Consider the following 20076-nt stretch of genomic DNA (forward strand, 5'->3'; position numbering starts at 1 on the left):
ATTGAAAATCCTTTAAAGCTCATTTGATGAATTCATTACTGTCATATGCTGAAATTTATGTGCTCTGTTGGTTAAATCTTGCCTGATAGACGTTCGATTAGGATTAGTTATGAATTAGGTTAGGACAAGAGTCTATTCTGTTCAAAGAATTCTGGTTTCCTTCTGCTGAAATCGCGAAATCCGCGTTTGCCAAGAGGAGGAAGGTATAGGCTGTGTTCTTCAGTCATTATGCAGCAAGTTCTTCAACTGTGAGAGCCTAGACACGAATCCAGCGCGCAGACGGATCCCAGTCGGCCAGGTGAACTGTCACAGTAGACGCTTTCGCAATCCGGATGAAGACGAAGGCCAGGCGACATCCGACTGTCCTGCAGATTAGGGAAACAATCCCCATTTCCTCCTTTTTGGGATCGGGATTCGTTCGAATCGGAGCGATGAACGGCGGCAGGATGAAGACGAAGGCTAGGAGAGCTAAACGGGCCTGTGGAGCATCGTTCTCAAGCGACCACCGACCTCGGGTGCGAGAGACGCCGGAAATCGCCTTGGCCGGAGGACGAACGGAGAACTGCCTGAGGCAGGATGGATTTTTGTTATATCCGATTCCTCTAACTTCTTTCGAAGTTGCAAAGAGGCCTCCGGGACTTTATCTTTTTTAAATATGCCTATATATTTTAATTTTGAATTAATTATTTAATTTGAAATTAAAGTAGTCCCTGATCTTTTCCTTCTGTTTTAATTGAATCCCTGAACTTTTTTTTCATTTTATTTTCATTTCAAACTTTAAAATAAAAAATAAAATAATTTCTAAAGTCCTGTCTGCCCCTTAAGATTTAAGGACTACTTTAAAACGATGATGATTCAAACATTGAAACTACTTTCAAATATTTTTCAAAAAATTCAAGAATATTATTTTCTTTAAAAATGATTTCCAAAATTTTCGAAACATCACATAATAGTTAAAAAAAAAAAAAAAAAAATTTTTAGAAGCTCATAGATATTTAAAATAATATGACAAATATTTTGTCAATTTATTTTATTTTATTTTTTTATATAATTTTTGGAATAAAATAGATATACATAAATTATTTATTTTAATCACTTAATTTTTTTTAAAATTATTTTGAGATAATATAAGTAAAATATTTATCCCAAATAATTTTATTTATTTTTTTATATTATTTTCCTTAATTATTTAAGTTTAATTATCACTCTAATTAATTTAAGTAATTATTTAATTGGAAATTTTGTAGGGTATACCTGTATAATTTGTAGTGTTTACCTGTAATTGTAATTAAGTTCCAATCTTTTATAATATATTATAATAATGTTTAATTATTCAAAATCAAATTATATATTAGAATATAATTTTAAATGATTTTAAATGAGACATGAGAATATATATATAGATTTTATTTTTATGAATAATTGTTTTTTATGAATTGAGAAATAAGAAAATGTAAATAAAAAAGAGAAAGAGAAAGAGAAAGAGAAAAGAAAGAAAGATGAGAAGGCCACTGACTGACTCCCTTGAAATGTTCCCGCCTTTAGGTGTTTGTGAAAATAGAAACCTAGCGGCTTCAACTTCGATCCATCCAACAGCCATCGAATCCACTTTGATGCAATTCCACAATTTCTACATCTCATTCAAAATTGTAATTGAAAACTAACCCTCTCTACAGATTCATTCTTATGTTCCAAGATGATGTCGAAATTATTCAAAGGAGCGAATGTTTTCATGTCTCGTAACTTAGTTCCGCCGGAGGTCTTCGATTCGCTGCACGATGCTCTCAAGAATAACGGTGCCGACATCTTTCTTTGTTGCGATCCTGCGCGAAATGGTCCTGACGACTACCATGTCATTTCCTCCTGCGACCATGTGAGGCGGCCACTTCCCTATTATCACTCTTCCATTTGTCACATTTTAGATGAATTTGCTTTTTTTTTTTTTGTCTGTTTAAACGAGCTATTAATTTGTTTACAGGAGAAGTTCAGTGATCTTCAGAGTAAAGGCTGTCGTTTACTTGGTATGGTTCTAGACTTTATAACTTCTTAATCTGCACATCACTTCCTACTATTTGTTTTTACATGCAATATACAGTGTGAGTTCTGAGTTTTAAATGTGAAGTGATGGATGCCTTTATTTCTTAATAGGTGAAATTGCAATTCATTATTGTTGAACAATAAGCAGTTTGAGTACCCAACTCTAGTCTTTCTGCTTTAGTGGATGAAAAGGCAATCTAGAAAATGTGTACAAGTTTGTATTTACATGTCCTTTTCTACTGCTGTAACTCTTTACTTTTGCAAGAAATATCTACAGAAGAGGCTTAATTTGGGTTTTTAACACTGGTATTTTCCATTACAACGTTTCTTGCTGGACTCAAGTCTTGTTTGAGTGGGAAATGTTGTCCAAGGATGTGGACATGATTATGCATTATTTTTCTACTATAAATTAAGTTCATTATTTGGTTATCTTTGCATGTTTAAGCTAGGGCTACTTTGACGCTATTAGTTGCAACTTGTAAATTAAGAATCATAATATAGTTCACCATTCCAATATAAAATACTGTAACTCCATTGCAATTCAAAAACTTGTATTTGATTCAAGTCTTATTCTTCTGCTAAGTTACCCTCCTGAAGGCTAGTTCATATATCTTACAACTTTGTATGTCATGGCACTTAGACACAACATTTCATCAGTTCCCCTTATTTTTAACTGTTGTAGGTCCTCAATGTGTGCTTTCTTGTGCAAAAGAATGTAGACCACTCCCAAGACATAGTTTTGCTTGTTGTCTAGCAATGGATGGGGTCAAAGTATTGGCATCTGGTTTTGATTCTAATGAAAAGGTGTTGCTTCTACCTCATATGGAGTACTATATCAATGTTAACATAGCTTACTTGAATTGTGGATGTGATTGCACCATTCTGTTATCATAGTCCTCTCATGATCTTGAGATCTATTCCCACCAAAATGGAATAGTTAAATAACTAATAGAATTAATAGCAGTACTTTTTCTGGCTATTACTTGTGCACAATGGGAGTGTTATTGTTTGTAATGGACTATAGTCATTACATCATTTTCTCAGATTGTACCTCTAGGATCATCAACATAAGTATTTTCAAGAATTATTCACAAAAAACATCATGTTACCTGGGTAAGCCAAGATTTAGGTTGAGCTAAAATTTGAATTTCTGAGCTGAAGGCTGCTTAATGTCACATAAGACATTTTTTTTAATCATAGAATATTTATCTAATTCATTTATTCCTATATCAGAAGATAGAACTTCTTGTCCAGTTTTAGCTGATTGTGGACGATTGTAAGGTTGTGGGAAGACATTTGGACGCACATATGATGAAGTGAAAAACTTGCAGCTTCTAAGTTTTTTTTCTGCCAACATTCCTTAACAGTAAGGGATTTATCAAATTGAAAAGAAACATGGGAATGGTTCTTGTAAAGCTAGTACTTTAACTTAGTTGTTTCAAAATCTTCGAAAGGGGAGAACACATACTCAATTTACAAATAGCTATGTGTTACTCTAGATCATTTCTTGAGAAGTATGGAAGCCTGACTTTCTGGCTCCAAAATGTTAAGCTAAATGATGCAGCATATCACATAAGTCATGCTCCATGACCCTTGAATTGTTTTTGAAGATCTAGAGATGCATTATGGATAGATAAACTTTTAAGGCATCTTTTCTTTTCCCTTGAACATATAGCTTTTGTTCACACGTCTTTCAAAATTTTCCATTTGTTATCACATACAGATGTGGCTTGTACTTTATTCCTAAACGATTTTGCAGACTGAGATTGGAAAGATGGTTGCTTCAATGGGTGGTACGTTGTATTCTAAGGCATCACTAGATGTCAATTTTGTTATTGTCAAAAATGTCTTGGCGGCCAAGTACAAGGTAGGCTCTCTTTTCTGCATACTTCTCTAGTTGCTCTCTTCTTGTGGTATATTCATATAACTGCATGGATTTCTTTGCTTACTGTGGGTTTCAAAGTTGTTGTAGGTTGTATTGATGTCATTATATTGAAAGTACAACCTTTTCTTCTTAATATCCTTGGTTAAAAATCTGTTCAGTAGACTGATACTTTTAATGAAATTTATTCTCTCTTCACGCCAATTCTTCTACAGTTTGTTTTTACAGGTTTACCTTGCCTCTTTATTATGTTTTGTTTCTTTAGATTTTTAATTATCTAAAGAAAATACCGAATCATTCTTTGGCATTCTTTTTATTAGTGGGCGCTAAATGTCCTCAAGAAACCAATTATCACAATAAGCTGGTTACATCAGTGCTGGAAAGAGCATCGTGTTGTTCCTCAGGAGGCATTCAAGGTTCCTCCCTTTTATGGGTTGACAATATGTGTTTCCAGAATTCCTGCAGGTTGATGTTCAGAAGTGACCTTGTAGCTAATCTTGTGCACGGGGTGCATATTCTGTTCAGATCGAGCTGATTAATATTTTCCCTTCTATGTCGGTTATTTGTGTTTTCAGATGTACGGAAAGAAATGGAAAAACTGGTGCTAGAAAATGGTGGCAAATATTCAGCCGAACTCACCAAGAGCTGTACACATTTGATTTGCGATATATCCTATGAACTTCTATTTCTCTCACTCACTTGCATGTTTTTATATTGTCCCATATTAAATATAAGGCTTAGAAGTTAATAGTGACTGTCTAGATCAACATGTAGTTCGTTTTCTTATGTTGCCTATCAATGTGTTTGAAATTTCTCATCTTTAATTGATGTTATCTTTACCCAGTTGTTCATATTTATGTGTGTTATTTTTGGTTGTAGCTCTACTATTCATTTTTTATTGTGCTTGTCTAGATGATAAATAATCTAGCAGTCCTAGCCTGTTTTTTTCTATTCCTGCTTTGTTGAGGCTTAAGTTGTTAAGAAAATGGCTTCAACAATAACATCAAGCTAAGACAAACAGTTACTACAAAACCTTTATTTAGATAACAGGGCATGTAGTGTCTAATATTCCACTATGATTCTGGTAATTTACTTTTTGATGTCAATATGTAGTCGAACACTAGCTTCATATTACCATCCTGTAAATTATGTCAACAGAATTTGGGAGAGGCAGTTTAGCAACTCGCTATTGAACAAAAACAACTATTCATTTTTGTATGAAATGTTGTCTTTTGGTTGCATTTTATTGTTCAATAATTTACATGGCTATAAACCACCCAATATTTTCCTTGACTATTGGTAAGTTCCTGAAGGAGACAAATACAAAGTTGCTAAAAGATGGGGCTGCATTCATATGGTTACACGGAAATGGTTTGACCAATCTGTTGCTAGAAAGGGTAATTATATGTTGATGTACCATAAATCATGTAACTAAAATTTCCAAGCCTGTAAGTATTCTTGGTAAGGCATCTAACTTCAATGTGTTTTCATGATGAATAGCCAGTATGGATGAGGAGTCCTTTCCTGTTCAGTATGTTTCTACAGTTTCAGCTAGTGGTGCTAGGACTTCCTCGTTGTTACAACGGAATCCTGTCAATTGTACTGGAAACTTCCCATCCGCTGCATCTTCAATGGCTGAAGATTCAAATTTCGAAGCCATTTCATCTGCTGGAACTGCAGAGCCAGATCTTGAAGCCACCTTTTCACAGAAAGTAGTATATCCTACTACTTTGGGAGCTTCTAGTCAGGAAAAGAATGGAGGAACATGCACCATGGGTTGCAAAAGTGACATGAATCTTGATGGGTGCATTGCTGATGACTCCCAAAGTGAAAATGACTTGTACTTATCAGAGTGCCAAATTTCATTGGTTGGTTTTAGCGTCTCTGAAATGCGCAAACTGGTCAACATGATTCGTAGAGGTGGTGGCTCCCGTTACATGTCATTAAATGAGAGATTGACTCACATAGTTGTTGGAACACCAACAGATATGTAAGATAATCTTTCTTGTGAAAATCCTGTAGAACAAAGGATTTTAAATTTCTATTGTCTAATGCTACAATTTTGGTGCATATTATGAAAAGTTATTCATTTTCCAAATCATACTATTTCTCGTTCAACTTTTTTAGCTTTCATGCAACATAATGACTTTTACTGTAGCCAGATCTTTCTGATTGTTTGACAATTGTCACAGGAACCTTGTTTTTTGGTAGCCTTAGTTTTTCTAAACACCTGACGACTAGTAAGTTTTTGTTCTTTTCTTATGTTAACAAATTTGCAGAGAGATAAAGGAAATTAGAAGCCTTGCAGCCATGGGTATACTTTATGTGGTTCGGAACTTGTGGCTTGGAGAATGTGACCGTGAGAAGAAAGAGGTCCCTGTACTTCAAAGGCATATTGCTCATGATGTACTTATCCCTAAAGGTTTCTGGACTTTGATGTTTTAATTTATCAGTTGGTTTTATTGCTAGAAAATTTTCCTTGAATCCCTGGTAGCACAATTTTTAGCCATATTCATGTTACTAAGCTGGAGGAGGCAATCTTGGCTACCAGGCTCTACATATAACACTTGTATCTTTTTAACTGAATGTTGTAATTTACAGAGCGTGCACACGTAAGTACAGGGTACATGACAGGCCCAACGAGCATGGAACAAGGAAAATCCTTCAATACTCTTCCTATTCAGCCACATGTTCAATCACAATCCGTTTTGGCTTCTTCAGAGATTTCTCTGGAGACAAAAGCTACAAAAGTCAACATGAATGGAGAAAAGTTTTCTAAATGGTCCACGAGAACCAACAACCAAAGCCAGATTCCTGAAAATGGTCATCAACAGGAGAGATCTAGTAGTCAAATTCAAGATAAGAAGTCAAATGTTTTTGCGGGGATGAGATTTTGCTTTGGAAGTTCATTCCCATTGGACAGGGTAAGCCTAAGAGAAGCATTTAAATTTTTGATGGTTTTAATCCTCTAGGATTTTGTATAACATATCCTTGTTGATGTTTCTCTCTACTTTTTACATAAATCTTTATTTGTTTCTGTTTAAGTTTATTATTTTGAAAATCTAGTCTCACCGAACTAAAAGTTGAAGCTATTGTTGAAGGCTCTTGTAGCTTTGTGGTAGAACATAAGGCTCATGGCCACAAGGTTGTTAGTTCGAGCCATTGTGACGATTTTCAAGAAAAGGTTGAAACTATTGTTGTTCCATGGCCTTTAGAGTTCTCTTTTGGGGTTTTAGTATCCCCAAACCCTTTGGGATCCTTTTTAAGTCTTCAGAGGGCATATGATAATGTAAAATTGCAGTGCACAATGTTAAATTGTTTCTTTGTCCTAATTGAATAGCTTGCTCCCTTAGAATATGAACAATCAAAAACTGTCCAGCATTTTCAAGACAGGTATAGATATTTATAACCTGGAAACAAACTTTTTGTAGTCAGACATCTAAACTCTTCTCCTTGTATCCTTACAATAACATGTTAAAGAAACTTAGGAAGACATTATTAAAATCCAATCCATGTTTATTCATCAATGTTGATTTGGATATGGCTTATATCTTACTCTAATTGCACCCCAAAAGATTAATGTCTTTTAACTGTTGGGGTGCACATCTCACTGACTGAAGCCAAGTGTGAATAGACTCATAGACTGACTAACTGAAGCTGAGTGTGAATAGACTAATTTACTGACTAACTGAAGCCGAGTGTGAATAGACTCACTGATTGACTAACTGAAGCCAAGTGTGAATAGACTCAATGACGTACTAACTGAAGCCGAGTGTGAATAGACTCATTGATTGATTGACTAACTGAAGCTGAGTGTGAATAGACTCATTGACTGACTAACTGAAGCCAAGTGTGAATAGACTCAGATAAGCATTAGTATGAAAGCAACCTTCATCGACAATTGGACTCTATGCTTCTCTATACATTAACACTATGTGGAATTTCTTGTACTTTCATGATATTTGGGCTTGACCTTTATATTCTCACTGAATAAAATCAAGATGACCAAGTTTGGTTGGTTACTTTTTCAGAGAGGTGAAATCAATGACTGGGTTCACGAAGGGGGCGGGTTGACATTGTGTGATAAAACGGAACAGGATGTAAACTTTATCATTCAGTGCCATGGTATGGTTCACTACCAGACTAATACTTCCAGAGGTATTAATGTATCCAGTCACTGGATAAAGTCTTGTTTGGAGGTAAGGGTTCGTAGCTACATAATTTTTGGTGTAATTCTGGCTTTTGTTATAGTGATGTAATTTTCTATTACTTATCTAGAGACTTCATATTTCTAAGAGCTAGGTTTTCTTATAGATATGATAGGTTTAGTTATGTTTTGGTGTTATGAATGCTTTTTGTGGCATAACTTATGATTTCCTTTTAAAAGATCAAACTATTTTCATTAATCCACAGTGAACACGAAACTCACATCAACTGTGGTGAAACATCCAAACAAAAAACAACAAGTACCATGTCATTAGTTAATTAGAAAAATACAATATACAATAAAAATATCAAAAGAAGCATCAACTTATGATTTTTTATATAGTTTTTTGAAATAATGGTCATTTTATTTACTACAGTTGAGAATGAGTCATAACAAACATAAATAAAGTCTACAGTTCATGAATATTTAAAATGCCTAAGAAGGATATAAACTCTTATAATGATGTTGTTGGTTTTCAGGATGAACGGTTGCTGGATGTTGGAGCTCACATTCTGTATTCTCCACTTCCATGCCAGATCCCTTTACCTGGATTTGAAGGACTTCGTATTTGTATTTCCCAATATGATCAAAAAGAAAGACTGCTCCTAAGAAACTTGTGCTTTGTTCTCGGAGCTAAATATGTAGAGAGATTAACTAGAAAGGTCACACATCTACTATGCAAGTTCATTGGAGGCCCAAAATATGAGGCTGCATGTAAATGGAAGATAAAATTAGTTACATGTGAGTGGATTTATCAGTGTGTTAAGCAGGTCTCCCTCTCACACTCTTCTCTTCTGTCATTTGCTTCATTTATATGTTTCCATATCATTCCCATAATTGTGTGAATGCTTGGACAGAATGAAGTTGTTGGGCTAGATTCATATCACCCAAAAGAAGTTACTTCACAAGATCAAGTTGCAGAGCTTATACCCATGAGCCAGTTTACTCAGAGTTCGAGCATGATGCCCAGTACTGCTACTCAATATCCAGTTCAATTCCAAGTCCCAAAAAATAAAGATGTTCAAAGTATTGGTAGAAATAAAAAGGCTAGGCTTACTGAAGGTGGAGGAAGAGAAAGAAAGAGTGGTCCACCAAATGAAGTCATGCATTCTTCCTACAGGAAAACCTCCATAGTAGAAGAAGCTTCTGATGTCATACCCAATGGCGAGGCTGATGTAGCTTCTGCTATAGAGGATCTCATAGTGGAGACTAGTAAAGTAAGTTGTTGTAATTACATTTTTAGTCTATTTTATATTTTACTTGGTCTTCTGTAGGTTTAACTCTCATTTGGTTGTGATCTAGATTCAAGATCTGAAGTCCCCCAGAAGAAATGAACAAGATAAAGATGTATCCTTTTTCTTTTCTTTTTTCCACTTGTTCCTTTCAAATTTACTATTCCATTAGATGTGATGTTTTCACTCCTTGACTGTTGAATAGTTATTCTCATCTGATTGCACAATCGAAGAGAAAGCAGATCTTGAATCTTCTTTTGTTTTTTCCAAGAATTGGATGAACAGGTTCTCTCTTTTCTTTCTATCTGACTCTCTTCTTGTTCCTATTCGATCTAATAACCCACATGAAACAGAGCCTGATTTGATTGGGCAAAGTATTTACCCATTTGTTGTATGCCTTTAATTGGTGGTACTGAATCCATCATTCTATTTAGGGATGGGAGAAAGGATGAGACCTGTAATCCTTCTGTAGATGGGAGCGTGGGCAAGTACAACTATGATGGTTTCAGTGAAACACAAACAGAATCTCAGGTACAAAGAATCTAAGAAATCCTTATCCAGATTTAGAAACAGATTTACATAACAAATATTCATGTTTTTCTTGCAAATGTAGGTTGTTGGCTATGAAGAAGACCTCTCAGGGAGGCAAATGATAATAGACAGAGTTCGGACCACACGAGGATTGAGTTGAACTTCAACATGTACATCAATCAACATTCTCATATTATATTTTGGATTTCATTCCTAATGTTTTGTTTATGCATTACAATGAATCGTTTGTCTGTGGGCGTGTTCCTATATAAGTAAAGTATATAACATTATGAGTTGAGCCTGTAGCCAGTGATTCATAATTTGCAGCAGTATACCTGTCATAATCAAAATAGGCTTCAATCAGTGTGTAAAAAAATGAGGAATTTTAACTTTTATCAAGCAGTTAAGTGCCTACCTTTATTATTCTATCAGCTTGCCCAACCAAAAGCTTTCCCTGCTGATATAATAAAGACGTTATGACCGAATTGCAGGCGATAGAACCTACAGATGAGGCCACTGTTTTATGAACTTCATCTCCCAACAGTTCCTACATTTTATCAAAGCATAATCTGGGTTCAAATGTGATACAAAAATTGAGTTTCCAAATGAAGCCAGAAGAATAAATACCTGTACAATAACAACCTTGTCCCAGCCGCCTGTAAATAGCCATTTCCCCTCCATACTTATAGAAAATACTGCACCATTATGAGCTTGTATGGATTCCAAAAAAGTTCCATCACTCCAAATCTGTGAAAGTGTGAATATCAAATTATAGCTATGTACTACTAATGGTTGCACACCTTTACTCACCTTTACACATCCATTTTCATGGGATGCAACAACGAAATTCCCATGAACAGCTAGAGACAAAACTGATGTCACATTCCCAGGTATATCTTCACCTAGTACAGCCAACGGACTGTGGTCACTCATACACCACAACCGAACAGTTCCATCCCAACTCCCACTGTAGAGAACACCATCACAAACCACTAGAGTTGAGACAACTGATTTATGACCGTTCATAACACATGAAATTGTGTAGTCCTGAAAACCAAAACAATTTTGATAAAACATCAGATGTAAAGGAAGAGAAACAAGTGCTCGAGTTCCTCATTACCCGCAAAGACCATGCTTTTATTGACTTATCGCCACTTCCAGTGTAGAGCAATCCAGTTCCAGAAGTAGCGAGGGCATGAATACCACTATACCGCCAATCCTTTTCCTCTTGCAGCCTCTTTATTGGTTCTTGACTAAATGGAACATTACTAATGTTCCAAATACATATTGCACCTCCACTGTCACCCGTTACACATAAGGGCTTGTCATAATCCACATAAACTACAGCCATGATCTTTTGCTCATGACCTCTAAATGTATGTACCTGGCTGAAATCCTGTAATGAAATATTTAGTTTAAAGACCTAAAAGGTACTAAGCTTCCAAATCTATGGATTCTGAATTGGAATGGCTTGAAATTGGAACATGGAGAGTAAATCCATGTAAGGTTAATTTGATTGCTTAATAGAGAGCATACCTGAAGAGACCATAAAATCACTGTTTTATCATAGGAAATGCTAAAAAGGAATCCCCCTGCAATGGATGATAAAAGGTCTTTAAGTTTAAATACATGATATTTTAGTCATTCATCCTAAATAATCTACTTTTTCATCAAACAAATGTTTTTTTCCCCGAAGTTTGAATGATTTTAAGAAAAAAAACTACATCAAACAAGCTCTAAAGTGAAATATAAGTTGTATTCTGTGTCATACCTCCAACAGCCAGTCCTGTAATACAGTCGAGATGACCCTTTAGTTCGATACATTTGACATTACTTCCAACAGTGCTATTGACAGTACTCTTTTCTTCAGCTACGCTAGGATCTGCAGCACGAATCTCTTCTCTCGGTATTTTACATAATTCTCCTAGAAGTAAGCAACGACTTGTTCCCTCCTCCTCCGGAAAATCCTGAGAAACTGTAGCCATCTCATCAGGGTTTTGGACAATCAACTCCCTAATGCATTTCCAAATGTCAATAACTGATGTCTGGCTCGCAGTATGAAGTTCCAAACATTTGAATAGAATCTCTTTCAGCCATACCAAGTCCAAACCATAATTAACATTCAATGAAGTGTGCAAATTCTCCACCAACACAGTAATAGAAGCCTTGAAATCATGAGAACCGTCACTGATACTGCCTAAACTGTCGAGAACTAATTCACTAAACGAGTTCCCCATAAACAGCCAAAGAACTAGGCAAGAAGTTGACCAAACATCATAGCCTGATAGAGAACCAGTTTCAAGATCTTCACTTCTTAATAGCTTTTGCAATAGTTGTGGACTGATAAATGCAAGGGGGGTTCTAAGAACATTATCGTTTAAGCTTTCAGATTCTCTAACCAGTCTAACAACTCTCCTTCCTAATGCCAAGACCTCATTCAAATCGATATATACATGACCAAAACCATCAACGCGGAAGCATGATGGGTCGAAGCAACCACAAAATAACCCTTCTATATGTAGAGAATGCACTGCTTCACATATCTCCATTCCCATCATAGAAAAACTAACTAAATTTAACGAGCACTCACCTTCACCAGCAGACTCTTTCTTCCAATCACCATTTCTCTTCTTCTTCTTCTCCAGAAGACTGTCATTGTAGCTTTCACTCACCATATACAAAAACTGATCATCTTCACTATACCAGATACCATAAACCTTGCAAGTTTTACTCCCTTTCAAATTAGACACTGTCAAGAGCAAACTCAATTCATCTCTTTCTCCAAGATTCATTCCATACAAAATGCTCATGATCTTTGCAGTATAACTGTATCTTAACTTAGAATCATCAACTTCACTGAAAGGACCAGCAAGTCTAAGAAGACTCAACTTCTCATCTCCTTTAAGTGAATATCTTGCTAGCTGTTGTATCTTTTTCAAAATTCTCCCATGAAAAACAGAAAAAAAAGGGTCTTGAGTTCTGACTTCAACCACCAAAGCATCTTCCGGCAAAACCCATCCTTTCCAACTCAAATAGAAGGCGTGTGACCAAAGTCCGGGGATAAAATCGACTGGCTGTTTGATCACCGGAGATTTGGAAGGGTTTTGGTTATTCTGATGATCTGGGTTTGGGATGATGGAGGCTAAGCGAAGGAGATCAATATTCTTTGGGAGGGCGGAAGCACCCTGTGGATTTGGATAGTTGACTAGCTGAGTACAGGCGGGACATCGGATTGTGAAAGGAAATGGGTGGGGAAGCTGATCAATACAGACGTCACAGGCGGAATGGCCACAGGCGAGTACTCGAGGGATGGTGGAGTTTTGGTCGTAGGACTGTAGACATACTGGGCACTCCGGCGGCTCCAGTTCGTCCATAGCTAGAGCTGGTGTTTATGTTTTTTAGTCTCTTGCCGGAGTGAGTTGTGTTGGAACGGGAATATGTTTTACCATTTCGTTAAGAAGTTTCTTTATGTTAGTTTTGTACGTACGGGTTTCGGCATCTAATATAAAAGAAAAGAATCATCCAACAGTTTGACTATATATAAATCTCTCTATTTGGAAAATTTGACGAAATGACCTCAAACATATGCAAATTTGACGTGATGGCTGTCTATAAATTTAATTGCGTTCATGATCTTTTATTTTATTTTTTTAACGAAATTGTCATTTTCACGAAACGTTAAGGGACTTAGAATGTGTGAAATATCCAGATTATCTTTACTATTTAATATAACCTCTCATATTTTTTTTTCATTTCTTTTTTTCTCTTTCTCTCTCTTCCCGCTCTTCTCTTCCTACTCTCTAAACTCCGGCGGCGATCGATCGACGGCGACGGGACGAAATCCACGACAATGAACTCCACGACGAGCACGAGCACTGTTCCACTTGGTACGTTTATTTTATCCTATGATACTTCAAGTTTATTGATGTTTGATTTATGCGAATCACTGTTGTTGAGAGTTTACTTCCCGTTTCGCTAAGTGTTTATCGTTTCGCTAAGTGTCTAGCGATTCGCGAAGGCCTTCCCGTTTCGCTAAGATTTCCTACGAAGTATTATTTATCAATTTCCCGTTTCTAAATCAATACATGTTTTTTATTGCAGCTGAAGTTTTCGTTTTTTATAATGGAGAGTGGAAATTTGATGCTGATGGAATACTGTATTTTGATGACTCTTCAATCAAAACATTTGATTTACCCCAAAATACTCGTTATGCTGAATTAGTTGATAAACTCTACGCTAGACTTAACGTGCATAAATCTACATACGATTTAATGCTGCAAGTCAAGTATGATATTCCGAATATCAGAAATCCAAAACCTGTTTTTATTGATGAAGATGGGGATTTGAACACATATTTATCACGCTTGATTTTGGGTCGAACTGTGTCACCATTGTGTGTCTCTGTAGTAGAGAAGTCAGCATTTACTAAAAAAAAAGATAATACTACTTACATACCCAACTTAAGAAAGTATACTACCACCACAACTTACTCAAAAATTGTACCACAAGTTGTACCCTCAGAATTCTTTGTTGAAAGTCAAAATGAAAGCCGGAGAAAACTCTTTGCCTCACATCCCATTTACTCAGGACTTGCATGTTAATATTGATGCAAATGCATCAATACCTATACCAACTAGTGCAAGAAGATCATCAATGGGTACATCAACTAGTGCAAGAAGAGCATCAATGGGTACACCATCTAGTGCAAGAAGATCATTAATGGGTACACCATCTAGTGCAAGAAGATCATCAATGGGTACACCATCGATAGAACCGACAGACACATCACCGCCAGACCCCTCATTTGCGATGGCATTAACTAATGAAACCGTATTGGAAGTGGAGAAGTCAAGAAAACATCTTTGGTGTGTGAAATGTTTGGATGAGACATGCGAGTGGAGCTTGCGTGCTGTGAAAGGTAAGTTTTCTGAGATGTTTGAGATCCGGAAATTCGAGCAACAACACTCATGCTCAGTTTTGTCGAGGCCAAAGAAAAAATGCAAACACCAACATGGGTTATTGGGCAGTGCGTGAAGAGCAAGTACATGGACTATCACCATAACCACTTGCCTAAGAAAATAATTGAAGACATTTAGACAACTTATGAGATATTTTGGACTTATAATAAGGCATGGAGGGCAAGGGAAAATGCTTTAATAGCGGTGCGAGGAACGGTAGAGGATTCCTATGGAATATTGCCATCATACCTTTACATGTTGGAGAAGTATACTCCTGGTACCATAACTGACATCTAGACAGACGAGCTCGGCCACTTCAAGTATATGTCATGTCCCTAGGCCTCTCAATTAGGGGTTTTAAAGCCTTTTGACGTCCTGTATTGTGCGTTGATGCTAGTTTTCTTAAGCACAAGGTGAGTGGTCAATTATTGGTGGCTATTGCATTGAATGCGAATGAGCAACTATATCCTGTCGCATTCGGCGTTGTTGATTCAAAGAATAATAACTCTTGGACTTATTTTATGCAAAAACTGAGAGACGCAATTGGATTAGTTGATGATCTCGTCTTCGTATCCGATAGACACCCAAACATTGTCAATGCCTTGTGTGCTGTTTTTCCAGAACCAGACCATAGTGCGTGCACATATCACATAAAGATGAATATTATGGCCAAATTCAAAAGTGATAAACATCATGCGGAGTTTGATTCGGCTTCTAAAGCGTATACTATCCACGAATTTAATCGGTTTTTTGACAAGATCGAGGTTAAAGATCATAGGATTGCTATCTATTTGGAAGAAATTGGGTTCCAAAGATGGAGTAGAGCATTTTTTCCCGGTAAGCGATACAATCAACTCACAAACAATTATGCTGAGAATTTCAATAGTCAGAGTAGGGAAGCCAAAAAGTATCTCATTTCAGAAATGGCTGAGTATTTAAGATTCACAATACAACATTGGTTTAACGATAGAAGAGAAAAAACGTCCAATCACGAAGAAGTTTTATCTCCAAATTATGAGAAGTTGTTACATAAGGGATTCGAGAAGGCCAGATTCTATACAGTCCAATCGCTTAACCGATTCGAGTTTTATGTGCATGACAATCAGTACCATTTCAAAGTCAATTTGAAAGACAAGAACTGCACTTGTAGAGTATTTGAAGTTTCGGGTCTTCCTTGTACGCATGCAATGGCAGCTGCCCGTAGCCGAAATTTGGTTTCTTATGACTTCTGTTCAAGGTATTATTCAGCTCACATGTTCAATCTGTTTAACCAATTGATAAATCGTTATATTTTCCATGCACACAGGTATTACACAACTGAATGTTAGATAAATGCATATGCGGAGACATGTTATCCTCCCGATGATGAAGAAAATTGGGATGTTCCCGAACATATCAAGCAATGCTCGTGTCTTAAATTAAATGTCAAGGTTAAGAAAGGCCGACCAGAAACAAAACGTAGGTCATCCCAATGTGAGGTCCGTAAGGTCCCGAGACAATGCAGCTCATGTGCTGGACTAGGACATAATAGGGCAACATGCAAAACATTGATGTCTACACCATCTACTGTAAGAGCATTATCATCTAAGCAACATGAGTCATCATCTCAACAGTATGAGCTTTTAGCTTGAAAGATTATTATGGTGATAAATTGTAATATATGTTGTTAATTGAATTGAATTATGGTGGTACTGGTCAGATATAAGTTGTAGTATATGTTGTTAATTCAGGTGGTTTGGGATAAGTTGTAGTATATGTTGTTAATTCAGGTGGTTTGGGAAGCACTTAGCGAATCACTAGGTCCTTATCGAATCGCTAAGCACTTAGCGAAACGGTAAGCACTTAACGAAACGCGAGGTACTTAGCGAATCGTTAAGTTCAAAATTCAAAATCTTACCTCTGTCTTCTCCTTCTTCTTGTCCAAAATTCAAGTCTGAAGTGCAAAATTCAATATATGAATATACATTTTACAACTTTAAATATTTTAACAATACATTTTCATTACTTCAAGTTGTCTCCAAAACAAAGGTTCGATAATTTACATTTACATTACATCAAATCAAATAATTTATCCAATTTACAATACTAAGGTTCGATAATTTGATGGAATAATCGGACCGCCATCTTCTGCCTCCAAAACTCCATGTTTTTTGAGGTCACATTTTGCACGCCTTGGTTAGCAGTCAAGTATTCCATATACATGAGCGTGAATACACCACAGTCCCCGCTCTCGGTTGCTCTTGGGACTTCCCCTACCTTAGCTACTGCGGTTTTGACTTTCGGGTGTGGAAACCGTTTGTATGTCATGGGTTGGATGAGGTCTTTGAAGTTGAAGTCAGGATACCTTTTCATCTCACCTGTAGTGAATGTCTTTGCAAATACATGTGGAATCATCTCACACAACGGTTTCAAATAAGGATCCAGATTTTTATAAATATAAGCATCGCAGTCATACACGTCAATGCGATTCTTTTGAAGACGTGCTACACACAAAATCCAATGATTCTGGCTTATGTTCACGAGCACGTATATATCGTCGATTGTTGACCATTCAGACATATATCTATGCTCTACACCCATGTAATAGTTTTTAAATTCTTCGACTGGATATTTTGCACGATCTTTACTAAAAGTCTTGTGCTCTCGCCTTATTCTATCTGCCAATACGCAATCCCCTATTGCGATTTTAGAATTTTATATGTCTTGGATATTCTGCGATCCTTTTTCGTAATAGGTGGCATAATGCATCGATTTCCTGCACAATGGGAATACATTCAGTATATATCAAACAACATTGAACCGTAACTTAACGGGGCACGACCGGTGGATTTTTATCATAAGCGTGAACAAATTAATGGGTATAGTAATTATTTTTTATTTAATAATATATATATATTAAAAATTAATAAATGTATGATTAATTATTAAACTTAAAAAATATTATATGAAAAGTCATTTATTTTTTTAATTTTATTTTTTTTATAATATATATATATATATATATATAATAATAATAATAATTTATTTAAATATTTTTTTATTATTATTTATTACTTTATTTATATATATATATAATTATATTTGTATTAATTATTTTATAATATATATAACAACCTATTTAAATAAATAAAAAATTATTCATTATATTTTTATATTAATATATTCAATTCTTTCCATATTTATTAGATTAATTATTATTTTAATTTTTTTTAATTTAATTTTTTATATTTTATATTTTTTCTTCAAAAGAGATTTTTATTTTTAATAAATAATTATATATATATATATATATATCAATAATTCTATTTATATTAATTATTTTATAATATTTTAAAATGAATAACACATAATTAATTATTAAACTTAAAAAATAGTATATGAAAAATTATTTATCTTTTTAACTCTATTTTATTTTAATATATAACAACCTATTTAAATAAATAAGTTTTATTATTTTTTACTTATATATATATATAATTTTATTTGTATTAATTATTTAATTAATAATATATATAATTTTATATTATATATATAACAACCTATTTAAATAATAAAAAATTATTAGTTGTCACCTTTTTATTTATAATATATATAATAAATTAAATTAATAATTTAAAATTTATTTAAAATAATATTAAAAAATCAAATAATAATAATTCATTGTATATATATATATATATATATATATATATATATATATATATATAATAAATCTTAGTAAAGAAAATAATAATTTTTAAAAATAAAAAATTAATTTAAAAATATTAAAAAAATATTTATTTATTAATTATTTTTAAAATATAAATAATATATATATATAAATAAAAATATTTTTTAATTGTTAATTATATAAATTATATATATATACATACACAAAATTTTAAGTATATAAATCAACAATTTAAAGTGGTCTAGTGGTTAAAGTATTCATGTTAATGCTCGTATTACGGAGCAAGCGAAGAAAAACGTAAGGGTAGAGACCATAATTCAAATTTCGTTTGACACAATTTTTAAACTAAAAAAATAATGATGGTTATATGTGAAATAAGAACGTTGGTTTATCAAAGTGATGAGATGGTTGGATGCGAAATGATATTGATGGTTAAAATATGCGATGAAATTGGTGGGTGGATAATGACATTCACGAGATTATGGGTCGATTGTGATGAATGATTAAAATATGCGATGAAATTAGTAGTTTGGTAAATGGAATTCACGATATGCAATCAGGTTAATTGAGGTGGATAAAAATATGAAGTGAGATGGTTGGTTAGTCGAAGTGAGTATGCCACACAATAAGAAGTTGATTAGGGATTGGTGGGCCAAAGTGAGGGTAAAAGTGATTGGTACTATATCAAAGTGAAAGTTTAAGGTCACGAGATTAGAGATGGATTAATGACATTCACGAGATTAGAGGTCGATTGTGATGGATGGTTAAAATATACTATGAAATTGGTGGTTCGGTAAATGATATTCACGATGGAATCAGGTCAATTGAGGTGGATAAAAATATGAAGTGAGATGGTTAGTTAGTCGAAATTAGTATGACGCACAATAAGAGGTTGATTGGGGATTGGTGGGTCAAAGTGAGGGCAAAAGAAATTGGTAATATACCAAAGTAAAAGTTTAAGGTCACGATATGAAAGGTCAATTAGGGTGGATAAATGTAGAATGAGATGGTTAGTCAATCGAAGTGAGGATAAGTAAGTCGGGTTATTTATTGTAAAACATGTGAGGAGATTGATTGTTGGCCGAAATGAAAGTAAAGTCTTGATATGAGAGGTCAAAATGAGATGGTTGATTAATCGAAGTAAATATGGTCACGCGATGAGAGGTCGATTAGGAATTGATGGGTCAAAGTGAGGGTGAAAGAAATTGGTAATGTTAGAAATGGTTGATTTGTGACCAAATTGAAAGTGTTTAAAGTCACAGTACGAGAGGTTGATTAGGGAGTGAGTTAATGTGGAATGAGATTATTAGTTTAACCGAAGTGATGATAAAAAAGTCATGTTGTATACTGTAAAATATGTGAGCAGATAGGTCACGAGATAAGATGTCAGTTGGGGATTGGTGAACAAAGTGAGAATAAAATAGATTGGTAATGTTGAAGATGATTGATTTGACCGAAGTAAAAGTGTAAGGTCACAGATGAGAGGTTGGTTATTGGGGCAGATAAATGTGAAATAAGATGGATGGTTATCTGAATTGAGGATAAATAAGGTCAAGTTG

The 20076-nt window shown here is 34.8% G+C and overlaps 2 protein-coding genes across 2 annotated transcripts; one reads left to right on the plus strand and one right to left on the minus strand.

The window, feature by feature from the left end:
* The first annotated feature begins 1539 nt into the window (after positions 1–1539).
* LOC124932667 (DNA topoisomerase 2-binding protein 1) lies at positions 1540–10194 on the plus strand. The gene is made up of 17 exons (XM_047473332.1): positions 1540–1873; positions 1979–2021; positions 2720–2841; positions 3797–3904; positions 4240–4384; positions 4495–4586; positions 5223–5316; positions 5420–5909; positions 6199–6341; positions 6521–6843; positions 7951–8118; positions 8606–8896; positions 8984–9343; positions 9429–9473; positions 9564–9643; positions 9793–9889; positions 9972–10194. The coding sequence occupies exons 1-17, from the start codon at positions 1697–1699 to the stop codon at positions 10047–10049; spliced, it is 2856 nt and encodes a 951-aa protein (XP_047329288.1). The 5' UTR covers positions 1540–1696; the 3' UTR covers positions 10050–10194.
* Positions 10061–13327, minus strand: LOC124932669. The gene is made up of 7 exons (XM_047473333.1): positions 11661–13327; positions 11426–11481; positions 11010–11285; positions 10700–10936; positions 10517–10636; positions 10305–10436; positions 10061–10224 (listed from the first exon to the last, which is right to left on the minus strand). The coding sequence occupies exons 1-7, from the start codon at positions 13261–13263 to the stop codon at positions 10204–10206; spliced, it is 2445 nt and encodes an 814-aa protein (XP_047329289.1). The 5' UTR covers positions 13264–13327; the 3' UTR covers positions 10061–10203.
* Positions 13328–20076: the final 6749 nt, after the last annotated feature.

The sequence above is a fragment of the Impatiens glandulifera genome, chromosome 3, assembly GCF_907164915.1.
Source record: "Impatiens glandulifera chromosome 3, dImpGla2.1, whole genome shotgun sequence".
Classification (NCBI taxonomy): Eukaryota; Viridiplantae; Streptophyta; class Magnoliopsida; order Ericales; family Balsaminaceae; genus Impatiens; species Impatiens glandulifera.